The sequence below is a fragment of the Schistocerca cancellata genome, chromosome 4, assembly GCF_023864275.1.
Source record: "Schistocerca cancellata isolate TAMUIC-IGC-003103 chromosome 4, iqSchCanc2.1, whole genome shotgun sequence".
Lineage (NCBI taxonomy): Eukaryota > Metazoa > Arthropoda > Insecta > Orthoptera > Acrididae > Schistocerca > Schistocerca cancellata.
In genome coordinates this window covers 63,477,632-63,492,172 of record NC_064629.1, presented here as the reverse complement: position 1 = coordinate 63,492,172, position 14,541 = coordinate 63,477,632, and the positions used below count along the sequence as shown (strand labels likewise).

At 38.4% G+C, this 14,541-nt stretch overlaps 1 protein-coding gene across 2 annotated transcripts in view; it reads right to left on the bottom strand.

Moving 5' to 3' along the window:
• LOC126183634 (dynamin-binding protein-like) overlaps positions 1–14,541 on the bottom strand; it is a 241,347-nt gene that overhangs the window by 175,067 nt on the left and 51,739 nt on the right. For both annotated transcript variants that reach the window (XM_049925755.1, XM_049925756.1), the window contains exons 7-9: positions 6,144–6,199; positions 3,767–3,914; positions 3,505–3,655 (exon numbers count right to left, since the gene is read on the bottom strand). In XM_049925755.1, coding sequence (XP_049781712.1) covers positions 3,505–3,655; positions 3,767–3,914; positions 6,144–6,199 — 355 coding nt within the window. The remainder of the gene's footprint in view (positions 1–3,504; positions 3,656–3,766; positions 3,915–6,143; positions 6,200–14,541) is intronic.

Here is a 14,541-nt window from a genome sequence, read left to right as displayed (position 1 = left end):
CATCATTTATGTCACTCTGGGACTCTCTGCCACAATACTTCCCTTACAAGAAAAAACAGCCACAGAGATCCCACACAAAAATTCTGAACATCACATGCATGAGTAAACTATGTAATATTGAAGCACAAAATATATGAGAAAAACACAAGAACTATACTAAGGGGGGGGGGGGACGATACAGCTTATAACAGCAAAAATTTGACAACATCCAACAATTTTCTTCTCCTACAACAGTAAACTTACAAGAATAAAAGTAGACACACTCAAACAACTCGTCTTCTTACACAGGATGAAAATAAAAAGAATCTGTCATAAAGAAACTATTTTTACTGCCTTTTAAATTGTTTCAAAATGGCAGCTGTTCAACAGTAATACTACAGCATTTCCCTCATATTTGGAGTAGTTTTAAGCTTTTTAATGTTGTGTTTAGTTTACTTTATTGGCAAAATACATATTTACAAAACAGAGATGTTTTAGTTACACACCACAATAAATAACAGCTTTAATTAGTTTCAAATTATGACTTCACTTTTTTAAACTTTTTGAACATAGTAATATATGTTTAATGGAGGAGCTATTCAATACACTGACCTGATTTTGCTTCATCATGTCGATATTATATAGCTACATATAGTCAAAAAGCTTTAGTCAAAGCTTTATGTTATTTAGTTTTTGACTTATGAGTGAAAATATGCAATGTGGGAAGTGAGTGTTCAACGTAGCTTGTGCATTTTTCGAACGTTTGTTTTCTAATGGTAACTGGTGGCCTGTCTTCTCTAATCTGAGCTTGCTCTTTCTTTTTCTGCTTCTTTTCTCGTTTCTAGCTTTCTTTCTCTGCTGACTTTATTTGCACTATACCCACATCATCCAGTGCAAATTTATAAAACTTTCTAGGCACAGCCGGCTGCGGTGGCCATGCGGTTCTAGGTGCTTCTGCTATGGTCACAGGTTCGAATCCTGCCTCAGGCATGGATGTGTGTGATGTCCTTAGGTTAGTTAGGTTTAAGTAGTTCTAAGTTCTAGGGGACTGATGACCTCAGATGTTAAGTCCCATAGTGCTCAGAGCCATTTGAACCATTTCTAGGCTCAATTCCTAATTGCTTAATTACTTCCAGCCTACCTTTCATGCCTTCATTGAATGTAATTACTGTATAATTTGTTGCAATTTTAATAATAATTTTTCTGCAAAATCCAGTATTGTGACAAACTTTCCAAGTTTTGCTGTTCAGTGATTCATTAATACTTCATGTGTTAGATTCAACACATCTTTTTAAGAGTTCTTTGAGAACTAAGTTTTTAAGCAGATGGTAAAGTATTTTTTGTGCCTATAGCTATTAACTGTTTCTTCAGAGACTGCACATTGGTACGGATAACAAGATTCATTTCACTTGGGGCAAAAATTATGCATCAGGTTGGAATCAGAAGAGCATTTATGATACCATATAGCTGCTGTTATGTTAATAACAGAGAATTTTCTCCAATTGCATTTCCATAATATGAGGTTACTGTATTTATGGCAGCATTTGTCAATCTCTTTTTACCATATAGAGATTTTGTGATAGGGTTATTAAGTTAATATGGCTTTAATTCTGAAACAGCCTTGAAGGATCTGGTATCACCATCACCAAGTAATTAACATACTGTGCACTAAGTCTAATCTCGCCCAGGCAGTTAGCCATGCGGTCTAACGCACTGCTTTCCGGGCGGATAGGTGTGCCGGTCCCCGGCTCGAATGCGCCCGGCTAATTAGTGTCAAGGGTCGGTGTGCCGGCCAGTCTGTGGATGGTTTTTAAGGCAGTTTTCCATCTGCCTCAGTGAATACAGGCTGGTTCCCCTTATTCTGCCACAGTTACACTATGTTGGTGATTGCTGCGCAAACGCTGTCTCCACGTACACGTACACCATAATTACTCTACCACACAAACTTTTGGGGCTACACTCATCTGGAGCGAGATGTTCCCGGAGGGGGAGGGGGTCCAACTGCACAATAACCCTGGGTTCGGTGTGGCGCGGCAGTGGCGTGAGTGGACTACTGTAGCCTGTTGTGGGGTTGTGAACCACTGAGGGCTATGGTGGCGACGAAGCCTCTCCGTCGTCTCTAGGTCCCCAGATCCATACAATACAATACAAGTCTAATCTCTGATTGCAGAAAAGTTTTCTTCGTCCTTCAATTCCCATGGTACCTGCTGTACCCCCTTCGATTAACTGAACCATTTGGATCACAACTTTCCATCCATTCTGCATGAGTCAATGAGTCATATTCTTTTTATTATCTTTCCACCCTTTGCTATCCTTACAATAAGAAATGGACACTTTGGTATTCAAAACATTCCACAATTTCCTTGCTACTACTGTGCATACCCCATATAATGATGAATGTCCCCTTGTAAGCCATGTATCACCACATGAAACCTAACTTGGTGCTTTTGTAGAATCTAATTTCTTCTGCTGCAGCTTTACTGGCACATAATTTCTTCATACTGTTTGACACAACGTTGATTTAACTGCTGATAAGGTTATATGTAGTTTTCCTAACTTTTGGCCTCATATTCACTGTACCACAAAATATTTTGAGACTTGTCAGACCCGTCCTACACATTTCATTCCATACTCCGCCCTTCTATTAATAGTGTAGACATTTATAGTTTTCTCTGACATTGGGCAGTTATAAAATGAGCTTACATTGCACAGTTAGCACATGTTATAACAATTTTGCAACCTAGCCCTGACACATTGTTTATATTAAAATTTATATGTCCACCAAATATGCAGTGGAGGCATCTGTAATTTCAGCAGACATTATGTTTATGCACACAATAACATTGCATGGAGCATCAGTAATGTCTGACGCATGTCTGTTAGAACTGTCACTTGTTGAAGAAATTATTTGTTTTCATAGATTTCTTTGGCTGAGTGTATATTCTTATATTGATTCCCATTTAAAGGCAATTTCTTCACCTTATAGCATACTTTCTTCTTCCCCCTGATCATTCATAAAATGCTTAGAATAAAGTTAACACATGATCTGTTTAAAAATCGTAATCAAATGTTTAATTTACTTCACAAAAGATGACTGCAAGTAGGAGAAATTTAACTTCTGGACTGATCATTACAAGTATGACAAATTTAATTTTGAAACTGTATGTAAACAATATGATAAATTTTGCAAAATGCTACATTAGACTCAAGGAAAATTAAAAGTTACTCTCAGGGAGCATGGCTTTCAAGGAACAGATCAGAGGGTATTGCTTTAGTATTTGATTGATAACTTGGAAACTATTAGAGCTATTGCAATAATTTTTTGAGCAAAATGTTTCTATCATTTGCAGCATAAGAAAAAATAATTTTGAAAAAGCAATTTTGTGAAGGTACCTGACCCCCTTAAATGAAATACAATGTTGTATGAGAAATGTCAAACTGTATTAGCAATACTCCTTTTACACTGGGCAGGAAACTGTCAATCAGAACAACTACTTTAAAAAAACAAAAGTTTCTGAATGTAACCTTAGGTCCTCTTCTGTAACAGAAGTAGTCTGCATAACTTCAAGGTTAGTATTAATTTCCTGGCCACTGGAGTTTACATCACTAGGTGGTTTCTGCTGCAGCACACAGTCTTGTTTGCTCAAATCATCCACACTATTTTGTGACACATTTCCTGCAAAAAATAGAAATACAGAAATATTGTGCTGTTTTACTCTCAGAGTGTATGGAAGTTTATGCAAAGAGCATTTATAAGTTTCGCACCACCACACAGTAACTATTTCACCTTGTATACGATTTAAATCAGCTTCAATGAAGAGAATCTTTTCTTCACACTCCCTTATCCTGTATTTCATTTCTTGCACATTGTCTTCATTCTCGTGTGGATTGTTGCTGAGCTTGTTTTCAATTTCGTTTTTTTCTTTCTTTATTTCCTAAGAAGAAGAAAGATCAAATTGCTCAATGTAAGACTTCAGTGACTCCTAAGTAAACTGAAATCACAATAAAATACAATATTACACTAAAATATGATAAAGTGGCAGTAAACTACTTGCTGCCTAAAATGTTACTCAATCTAACATAACATCATTAATCCACATTTAATAATATACTTCATCTGAAACCTCCCACAAAGTACATAAAAAAATTGAATCAGCTAACATATTCAATAATTTATGAAAATTCCATTTATAAACATGTTAACTGCAACAAAGGTAGTTACCCTTCTTCTGAAGACCTGGCTTACATATATGATGGATAAATTTACACCTCACTCAATGATGTTCGAATTTGTCAGTTGACATAAGAAAATTAATTCAGTCAACACAATTTTGGCTTATTAGGCGAAATTTTCTGCCTGTAGAAGATTAGATACAAATTACTAAGCACTCAGTTAGCTAATGATGACATGAGAAAGTGAGGAATGCAGCAAATATGCTGGTTGAACTTTTTATTTTTCCATCTTGATTACAGGATGGGCAAGAAGCAGTATAGTGTGTTCTTGTAGTTACCTTCATTGCTGACATGAAACTTCCAATTTTGGTAGGCAGTTTCCCAGCTATTGTGTCGGACCTCGTGCTTTTTCCAAATAAATCGTTACTTCTTGTGCAGATAGTGTGGCACTTTGTCAAACAATTTACACACCCACAAATTGTAGAAGAAAGCCTGTAATGTTTACGTGGTACAATGCAGTTTGCTTCCAGTTGGCTCACGGGAGTGATACACGAGTCAATAAATTTCTTCCATAAACAAGCTGATGATGAATGCCTTTTCTGGCTACAACTGTTAACTTCTCATAAAAATGAGGCTATTGGGGTGGTCCAGCTTGCGTTGTAAAATGGAACATCTCAGCTCACTATGCCCCCCTCCACCTACCTCGGGATCACGATCTGTCATGTCACCCTACCTCTGTGATCTGCAACATGGGAATGCCTTCAGTTAAAGAGACTGAAGTAAAAGAACAGCCTACATTGGGTAATGAGTGTATTTGTCATGCAGAAGTAATATTTTGCAAAGTTGATGGTTTCATTTTTACGGATTTACCAATTTTGAGGACGCAAGGGCACTCCTTCCCTTATCCTACTGACTCTAGTTTTCACAATTTCATTTTTATACAGAATGGAAACAAAGCAGAGGCTAGTCTTGGAAAAGTTATATAATTTTTTATTTTTATTATTTTTTTTACAAAAAGTGTAAAATATGAGCTGCACCTGCAATAAAAACTGGTAGACAGAATGTAGTTTCATCTGTAGATACGAAAAAATGACAGTTTGCCCTTGACTATCAATGGAAACAAGAGCTAGGTGCCATATTGTCTTTAACATGAATGACCTATTTCCCACTGCTTTATCTTCCAATCACTATAGTGACAACATGTGCCTTTAGGTATCCTCTAATAATACCCAAGACAATCATCTTTAATGAAGTTCTTCCAGAAAATTCAGTTAGCTTGACATCCAGAAATACAACAAGCTGATGTAAGCTGTGGAAACTCTGATTCTCATTAACACAAGTGACAAAACCAGCACTGTCACTGTCACCAAATTCATGTATACATGACAAAGCTGCTCCCTTTGATATTAAATTTAAAGTCCACATCAGAATCTACAGGCTGTTAACAGTGTCCATGGCTCAACAGTGGTATTATCAATTGGAATCACCAGCTCACACATCTCTTGTGCCCTATATCAATTCTTGGCATTCTACTTTGGCTTTTCTCATTGCCCAGTAAGTTAGTCTCATTGAAAGGAAGTGGACTTTGTATTAGACCATATATCAACAAAATGAGCATCAAAAGGTGCTTCATACACTGCAAAGCTGCATGATCTGCGTATATGCAAACACACCACCATCACTATAATTAAATGCCATGGTGAGGACACTAAACCAGACAGCATAATAGAGTTAGCCTTAAACAACAAAACAATTCAATTAACACAGGTACAATTAATGACAATTCTGTGACTCAGTTACTGAAACTTTTTACACTTATCATCCTTTTAAATCATACATTAAACTCAAAATCACTATGTCAGCGATAGGCATTATACAAACCATGTAAAAATACATAGAAAATATCAATGGTGCACACCTTCACGAAAGCAACAAATAGAAATCTATGAAAAAAATTTTGCATTTACTGATACAGTATAGTTTATCCTTACATGTAATTGTTTTTCTTTTGCACTGATGAGAGATCCCAGTTTACCAAGATGGACACCTGAAAAACAAATAAATATGCATTTAAAAGATATTTTCAAGAAATATGACACCGTTCTCATACATTCTGGATATCACTGACTCAGCTTTTACTTCTATGTACTGTCCATCTCTATGATTTATATAAAAGACTTAAATTTAGCTAGAGACCCCCCCCTCCCCCCCCCCCCACCCCTCAACCCAAAGACCTGAAGGATTCTCAGCGGCAAATTTTTTTTTTTTTTTGTGCACTTCTCTCACAACTGTGTTGCATTGGATCTGTTCCTGGTTTATTATCCCGCAGGCTGCTGTTGGAGCACTCGTACAACAGATACAGCTGTAAAATTAAAATGTGAATGTAAGTTCTCCAAAAGCAGCCCATAGTATATAAAAAGAATTCAATGCAGCACAGGCATGTCAAAGGGTCACACAAAGTTAATGCTGATTATGCATAAAATACATTATGTAAAACATGTGGCTAACATAACTGTCTTATTCATCACCGAAATAGGATTCACATAAAAGGCAAATTGATTCTCACAACTGAGGAAGTGGTAGAGGTTGGTTGGTTGGTTGGTTCTGGGAAGGAGACCAGACAGCGAGGTCATCAGTCTCATCGGATTAGGGAAGGACGGGGAAGGAAGTTGGCCGTGCCCTTTGAAAGGAACCATCCCGGCATTTGCCTGGAGCGATTTAGGGAAATCGTGGAAAACCTAAATCAGGAGGGCCGGACGCAGGATTGAACAGTCGTCCTCCCGAATTCGAGTGCAGTGTCTTAAGCACTGCGCCACCTCGCTCGGTGGTAGATGTAAAAGGAAATATGACCAAGTATTTAACTAAATACAGTGAAGAGCAATAAACAAATACAATAGGATTAGATCATGTTATGTCAGTAGCAACAGAAACATACTACGAAGTGCTGAAAAACCAACCACAAATCAAGACTGAGAAAAGAAGAAAAACATTTTACCCCTGACAAAGCAAGACCACTGAATGGTCAGTGTGCTTATGTTTACAATAACACGGAGAATTAAGAAGCATCAAAAGCTGGTAGGAAAAGATAACATAAAGATACAAGTGACGTTAATCAATCAGTTCACCAGACTCTCAAATTCTAAGCAAGGAGTCACAGTAATTAGACATTGGGCCTAAATTTTGGAACCTACCTACATTCCAATTTCAAACTGTGTTAGTAGCACATTAGTACACATGAACTAAAGCTGAAGGAAAGTTTTAAATCAAGGGACTCTTTTACCTGACAAATTATAGGGAAGGAACAGATTATATAAGAATATTCAAGTCTCAAGGAAAACTCAAACCTGGGACCTTTGCCTTGGAAGGTAGGAGATGAGGTACTGATGGAAGTAAAGCTGTGAGGGAGGGGCGGGAGTCATGCTTGGACAGTTCAGTTGGTACAGCTTACTAAAGGCAAAGATTCCAGGTTTGAATCCCAGTCCAACAAACAGTTTCACAATACCAGGAACTTCATGAAAAATTTGTTTTTGCACAACACTATTACAGCTAAATGTTGCATCTCCAGCAGATGCAGAGTGTGTTGAGCACTCAATGGCATGACTCTTGGTGTCCGTATTAAAACAGTCCACGATGAATGTGGTTAAAGGCATAACATATTAACTCGGGTAAAATTTCACTTACTCTATCCCATTCTCTCTCTCTCTCTCTCTCTCTCTCTCTCTCTCTCTCTCTGTTGTGAATTCGCACTATTCCGTAAGCTGTAGAAATTTTAAACACAGTGACTATTTATCATCAAACAATGGAAACTGCAGTAAGAATATCTCAACGATGTAGGAAAAAGACAGATTGCCACTTACCACAAAGGAGACACATCAAGTTGCAGACAGGCACAAATAAAAGACATTTACATAAAGCTTTTGACCACCACCTTCAGCAGTAAAAGAGAGACACACACCATTCACACACACAAGCAAGCACACCTCATGCACACACAGCTGCCAACTCCAGCATCTTGGGCCAGAATGTCACATCACGTGGAATGCAAGCAGCAATCTGTAGGGGGCGGGGAACGGGGAGGGGTGGTGTATGGGTGGGGAGAGAGATGAACCTGTCTGGTGGAATGTGCAGGGACTAGGATACCTGGGCTCGAGATGCTGGACTTGGTGGTTGTGTGGGCACAAGATGTGCTTTCTTGTGTGTGTGAATGGTGTGTCTCTCTTTTTATTGCTGAAAGCGGTGGCCGAAAGCTTTATGTAAGTGTCTTTAATTGTGCCAGTCTGCAAATTGATGTGTCTCCTTTATGTTAAGTATCAGTCTGTCTTTTCCTACATTGTTGACTATTTTTATAAATATTAATGGCCTTGATCACAACATAAAACAATAATAACTAGATGATAATTGGTTTTGGTTGATTAGCATCCATAATCAGGTCTATAGAAACAAACAAAAAAATGGACTTTCAGTTAATGTGTAAAACTCCTTTCAATTTAAAAAAAATGTAATTTTTATAAAGCATTAAAACATTGAAAACAGTAAAAACCTACCTTGCTTACACTGTAACTGGTACCTAAATAAAGTGTTAACTACAGTAACATTGTTACTTGGAGTAACTTGTCAATTCCCAAAAGTTTGTCGGAGCATGAATGTTAGCATATAAAACCCGTAGGAGTTTAATCACTGTGTGTTCTTACCCACCACCACCACCACCACCACCACCACCACGATTTGTCGGTTATAACTGACAGGTACCATACAAGGACACACAGTTACAATACAACAATAAAAATCAATCAATCAATCACTTATAAAGTTATGAATACCAGTATCAAAACATACATAAAACTGGTAATCCCAATATAAATATAAAATTCACAAAAACTGTGTCAAGGTTACTTAAGAACAGAACTCGTTATCAGGCTGCAGCTATTTAAAACAAAGGGTAAATCAAGAAATGCAATATCTATATTTTGTATAAATGTAAACTGATTGGGACAGTGTCTGAATCTAACATTAAAATTAGTGATAACTGCCAAAAGTCATCCACCGTGGCTAAGGCACCACATGTATGCAGCTGTGCTTAGCACAGCTGACAATGAAACACATTTGCAGTAGGCTATGGGGAAAGAAGATGGTCAGTCTGTGTTGGCAGTCTTCCATGTAGAGCACTTTCAAGATAGGGATTTTATTGTCTATCAGCATGTTAATGATATTAAAACACTAAATTTGCAATACTTAAAGTATATCAAACATAAAGTAACTGAACAAAAGCAATGTCTTGATAGCAGACTTTCTTTTATAGAAAGTTTGGAAAAAGCATTCTTTATACCAATTGCTTCATATCCTATTAATTAATTAAACCAAACAAGCAATAAGCCTCCTAATTCAGGCGATAGCAAGGAAAGGTGTTTGTATCATTCTCACTAACCACTTTTTCACAATTGTTTATTTCACATTGTTTATTTCCTATTGTACTTCGATGAAACTTGAGTAATTCATAGTCATATCAACAATGTTTGTCGGTATTTTGCGTACTATTTTAAAGTCCTCTGGAAGTTGTATTGTATGACGAGCTGCATTAGCGTAATGGTTAAAGTGTATGGTTGCTAAACGAAAGGTTCTCAGTTCAAACCTTGTTCGGTGCTTAACATTTTCTTTATTTAAAAACAATATCGAAGTGTCTTACTTCATGAATTTTATTCGTTTGAATGTAATTTTTTGAAATTTCTAGTGGCAACTAAAATCGACCATACGGAAAGTATACGCTATGGACTTTAACCTCTGCAAACTCTTCAAAATTTCGTGCAACGGTTTACTACATCTAATGCTGCACAATAACTGTGTTGAACATCGAAACAAAATTAAGTCATTTATGAGGGGAAGGTATCAGTCAAGAAGATGTGTAAAAATTAAATTTTTGGGCCAAATAGTTTTTGTGAAAACAAATGATAAAGTGTGTCAAAGCAGTCTAAACACCATGTGTCTGCACAGGCGAGCAGTGCAATGATGATAAAATCACGCACATCGCGGAATGCGGGGAGCACGTCTCTGTAGAAGCTAAGGGGTTAATGCGGCCGTGGTGGCTTTACTTCATAAACTTCGCGCTCCCCCCTAAACGTAAGTTTGCAAAATATACTATACTATGGCGCTGCTTCTCTTGGCGAGTACAACTGGCAATGCAGCAATCTCCCGCATCTTGGCGGGCATGCGCGAATCGCCAAGATAAATGAAATGAACTATAGTGTTTAACGTCCCATCAACTACGAGGTCATTAAACACGGAACACGAGCTCGGATTAGGGCAGGATGGGGAAGGAAATCGGCTGTGCCCTTTCAAAGAAATCATCCCAGCATTTGCCTAAAGTGATCTAGGGAAATCATGGCAAACCTAAATCGGCATGGCCAGACGCAGGATTGAACCGTCGTCCTCCCGAATGCGTGTCCAGTGTGCTAACCATTGCGCCACCTCACTCGGTGTAATATAAGGAATGAAGTACTAATCAGAGAAGGAGAAGCTCCCTGTGTATATTTGTTCACAGGATTGATCCACCAGAGGTGGGTGCTGAGGGGAAGTGTGCTTTGCAAACCACACTAAGAGAGGCCATGCATTCATCCAGTCTTCCACCAGGGTAAACTCCAACAGGTGTGCATTCATTGCCCAAGTGCACTGCATTTGTTGGAAATGCCCATGTCACAATGTCCCTGAGTATTTTGCACCTGCACATGCCTACTTCAAAAGATTAGACACGAGAGCACTAATTTTCCATCTTTATGGCATCGCTCGCCTAATCAAATAGGTTACCAAGGTGTGTGAAAGAATACGAATATGGGAAACCTGCCCTCACTCCCTTTCTGTAAAGCAAATTCAGTAGGACGGGTAGGACTCCTTCAAGTGGTAAATGTAGCTTCGCAAGATAAAATCGATGGCAGACAATCTTCCTTACTTATCCAGTGGTCACCAGCCCTGTAGACCATGCGCTGCAGCAACACATGGTCTGCACTGCATTATGTCTTTTGCTGTTTTCTCCCAATTGTATACATTTATAGCTTCTGCATATCTCATTACATCATCTTGCCATTTGTTTTTTGGCCTGTCCAGGGGTATTTTTGTTGTAATGCAGGCAATGACAGCTTGCTGAGAAAGTCAGATCTCTGGCATATCTATTAAATAAGCTGCTCATTGGTGTCGTTTGCTCATTTGATATTGTAAAATGTTTGACTGGTTCATGATCACTCATAAATTTCATTATTCTCTCTTGCTCTCCACTTATTTCCACCTCTTACCAGGCCCCAGATTCTTCTCACTGTTAAAATTAAAATTTAAAACAGTCTTGATCACAATCTTGTTAAAATATTTTTTTATTGGAGTGAGTAACCGGTTTCGACTCTTTCATAGAGTCATCTTCAGACTCTGTAAAGATATATTGCCAAAGTAGTGTAGACATTATAATAAGCATATTGTGGTGTCACCGCCAGACACCACACTTGCTAGGTGGTAGCCTTTAAATCAGCCGCGGTCCGTTAGTATACGTCGGACCGCATGTCGCCACTATCAGTGATTGCAGACCGAGCGCTGCCACACGGCAGGTCTAGTCTGGAGAAACTCCCTAGCACTCGCCCCAGTTGTACAGCCGACTTTGCTAGCGATGGTTCACTGACTACATACGCTCTCATTTGCAGAGACGACCGTTTAGCATAGCCTTCAGCTAAGTCATTTGCTACGACCTAGCAAGGCGCCATATTCAGTTACTATAATCTGAACAGATAATATTGCGAATCATGTACCGTCAAGAGCAACGTTCATCATTAGTGGGTTAAAGTTAAGTATCAACTAATTACGTCCGCTTTCTGAATTCTAATTCCTTGTCATGTTCCAGACCTCACGTCAGTATAGTCCTTCCCTCCTCACGCCAGCCTGCGTGAACTAAAACGCTGACATTTCGGCCTCCAGTTGTAACATGGTGTTGGCTCTTCTGCCAACACAACACATATAAAAAAATATATAACAAATATATAAAAATAAGATAAATAGTAACAAATTATACCCAGAGCGGTGGATGCACACTGCCAGATGAGTTTCATCGACTCTCGACACACATGTAACTGCTGACTGTGCATGGAGGGAACGGGTATTAATAGGGCTGGACACACCCACCGTTCTGAGTATGACATCATAAGTAGTCAATCAGAAAACACGTTCATGATTAGACAACTTAATACATAACTATGAAGGAACAGTTACAATTGGAATACATCATAATGTCAATTATTGATCATTATTCGCCAATGAATATATATTATACTATTAAAATGGTTCATTGGTATGAAATAAGGCTTAGAGTATGCTGCCCTCTAAAATCAGAACTATAAATCTGCACCAAAGATTGTCATTGCCCCAGCATTAACGTGGATAATCGAGGGTTACCATGGAAATGGCATCCTGTTCCGCTGTGGACATTAGTGGTGCTGTCAAAGATTGTACTATGGGGAGATACGTTGTATGTTACTTATTCTCACTGCAACAATCTATGGTGCTGTAACACTGTAGATTGTCGCAGTGAGAATAAGATGCTATTTCTATAACAACTGCTGATATATCTATGCAAACACTGTTTTCGTGGTCGAAATGTCAACCCTTGAGATATCTTTCGCAGTGCACAATAATCTCTGATCATCTGATGCCTGCCTCACCGGGCTAGGATGCCATTTCTACGGCAACTATCGATGCACTTTAGTAACATTGTTCCGCTGTTATTACAGAAATATTAGTGTGGTTCCATCATAGTACAGTTATTTTCACTGCGCTGAAATCAGAAGAGAGCAAAATTAACCGAATTTCTGTGGCACATAACCGTAACATACGACGTATCTCCACCTAGTACAATCTTTGACAGCACCACTAACGTCCACAGCGGAACAGGATGCCATTTCCATTGTAACCCTCAATTATCCACGTAAACGTTGGGGCAACGACAATCTTTGGTGCAGACTGTAGTTCTGAGTTTAGAGGGTAGCATACTCTAAGCCTTATTTCATACCAATGAACCATTTTAATAGTACAATTTGTATTCATTGATGAATAATGATCAATAATTGACATTATGATGTATTCCAACTGTAACTGTTCCTTCATAGTTATGTATTAAGTTATCTAATCATGAACGTGTTTTCTGATTGGCTACTTATGATGTCATACTAAGAACGGTGGGTGTGTCCAGCCCCATTAATACCCGTTACCTCCATGCACAGTCAGCAGTTACACGAGCGTTGACGAAACTCGTCTGGCAGTATCCATCCACCGCTCTGGGAATAATTTGTTACTATTTATCTTATTTTTATGTATTTGATATGCTTATTATAATGTCTACACTACTTTGGCAATATATCTTTACAGAGTCTGAAGATGACTCTATGAAAGAGTCAAAAGCAGTCACTCACTCCAATAAAAAAATATTTTAACAAGATTGCGATCAAGACTGTTTTAAATTTTAATTTTAACAAATTTTAAGATCGCTAACTATGTTTTCAAAAATTTTATCTTCTCACTGTCTTCCTTTCAAATGTTAAGTACTCTTGTGCCTTCCTTTTAGGGGGTGTCCAGCTTTCTGAACCGTAGAGGACAATGAGATGTATAACAATCGACATATTTGCAAAATGTGACTTGGTTTCAGAAAACATCTCTCTGAGGGTATATAGACATCTGGAGCCACCAGATATTCTTTCATTTACATCCACAGGTATTTGATTACAACTGTACAGCCATCCCAGTTACCAGAACTAATCATCAGACTTGAACTTGTCTCTGTAAACTGTGAAGTGCTATTGTGCATATTAGTTCTGTGTACTTGAATATGTTCTGTTTTTGGTTATTCAACGTTCTTTCAGTCCTTGGGCTTCACCCACAATGTTAGTCCCCAAGAAAATCAGTAATGGAAAAAAGGCTCATCACAATTGTGTAAATATGAGAGCAGTAAATAAGGTCTCAGAAACAGGTACTTATCCCCTTCCAAGGATTGATAACACTTTGGATCACCTTGGCAAATGCAAATTCATCACCATCTTAAGATATTCTTTTCAGCTGCTATCAAATTCTTATCGTTACCAAAGATCAGGAAAAAGACAGCCCTCTGAGCATTGTAAATGCCTAAGGATGCCCTTTGGCCTCCTGAACACTCCTGCTACATTTCAACATTTTTGGATTTACTTTTACAAAGTTTAAAGCCAAACATGTGTCTAGCACACCAGGATGACATAATTATCTTCGCAAGTATGATGAGAAGCTGTGGTGTCACCGCCAGACACCACACTTGCTAGGTGGTAGCCTTTAAATCGGCCGCGGTCCGTTAGTATACGTCGGACCCGCGTGTCGCCACTATCAGTGATTGCAGACCGA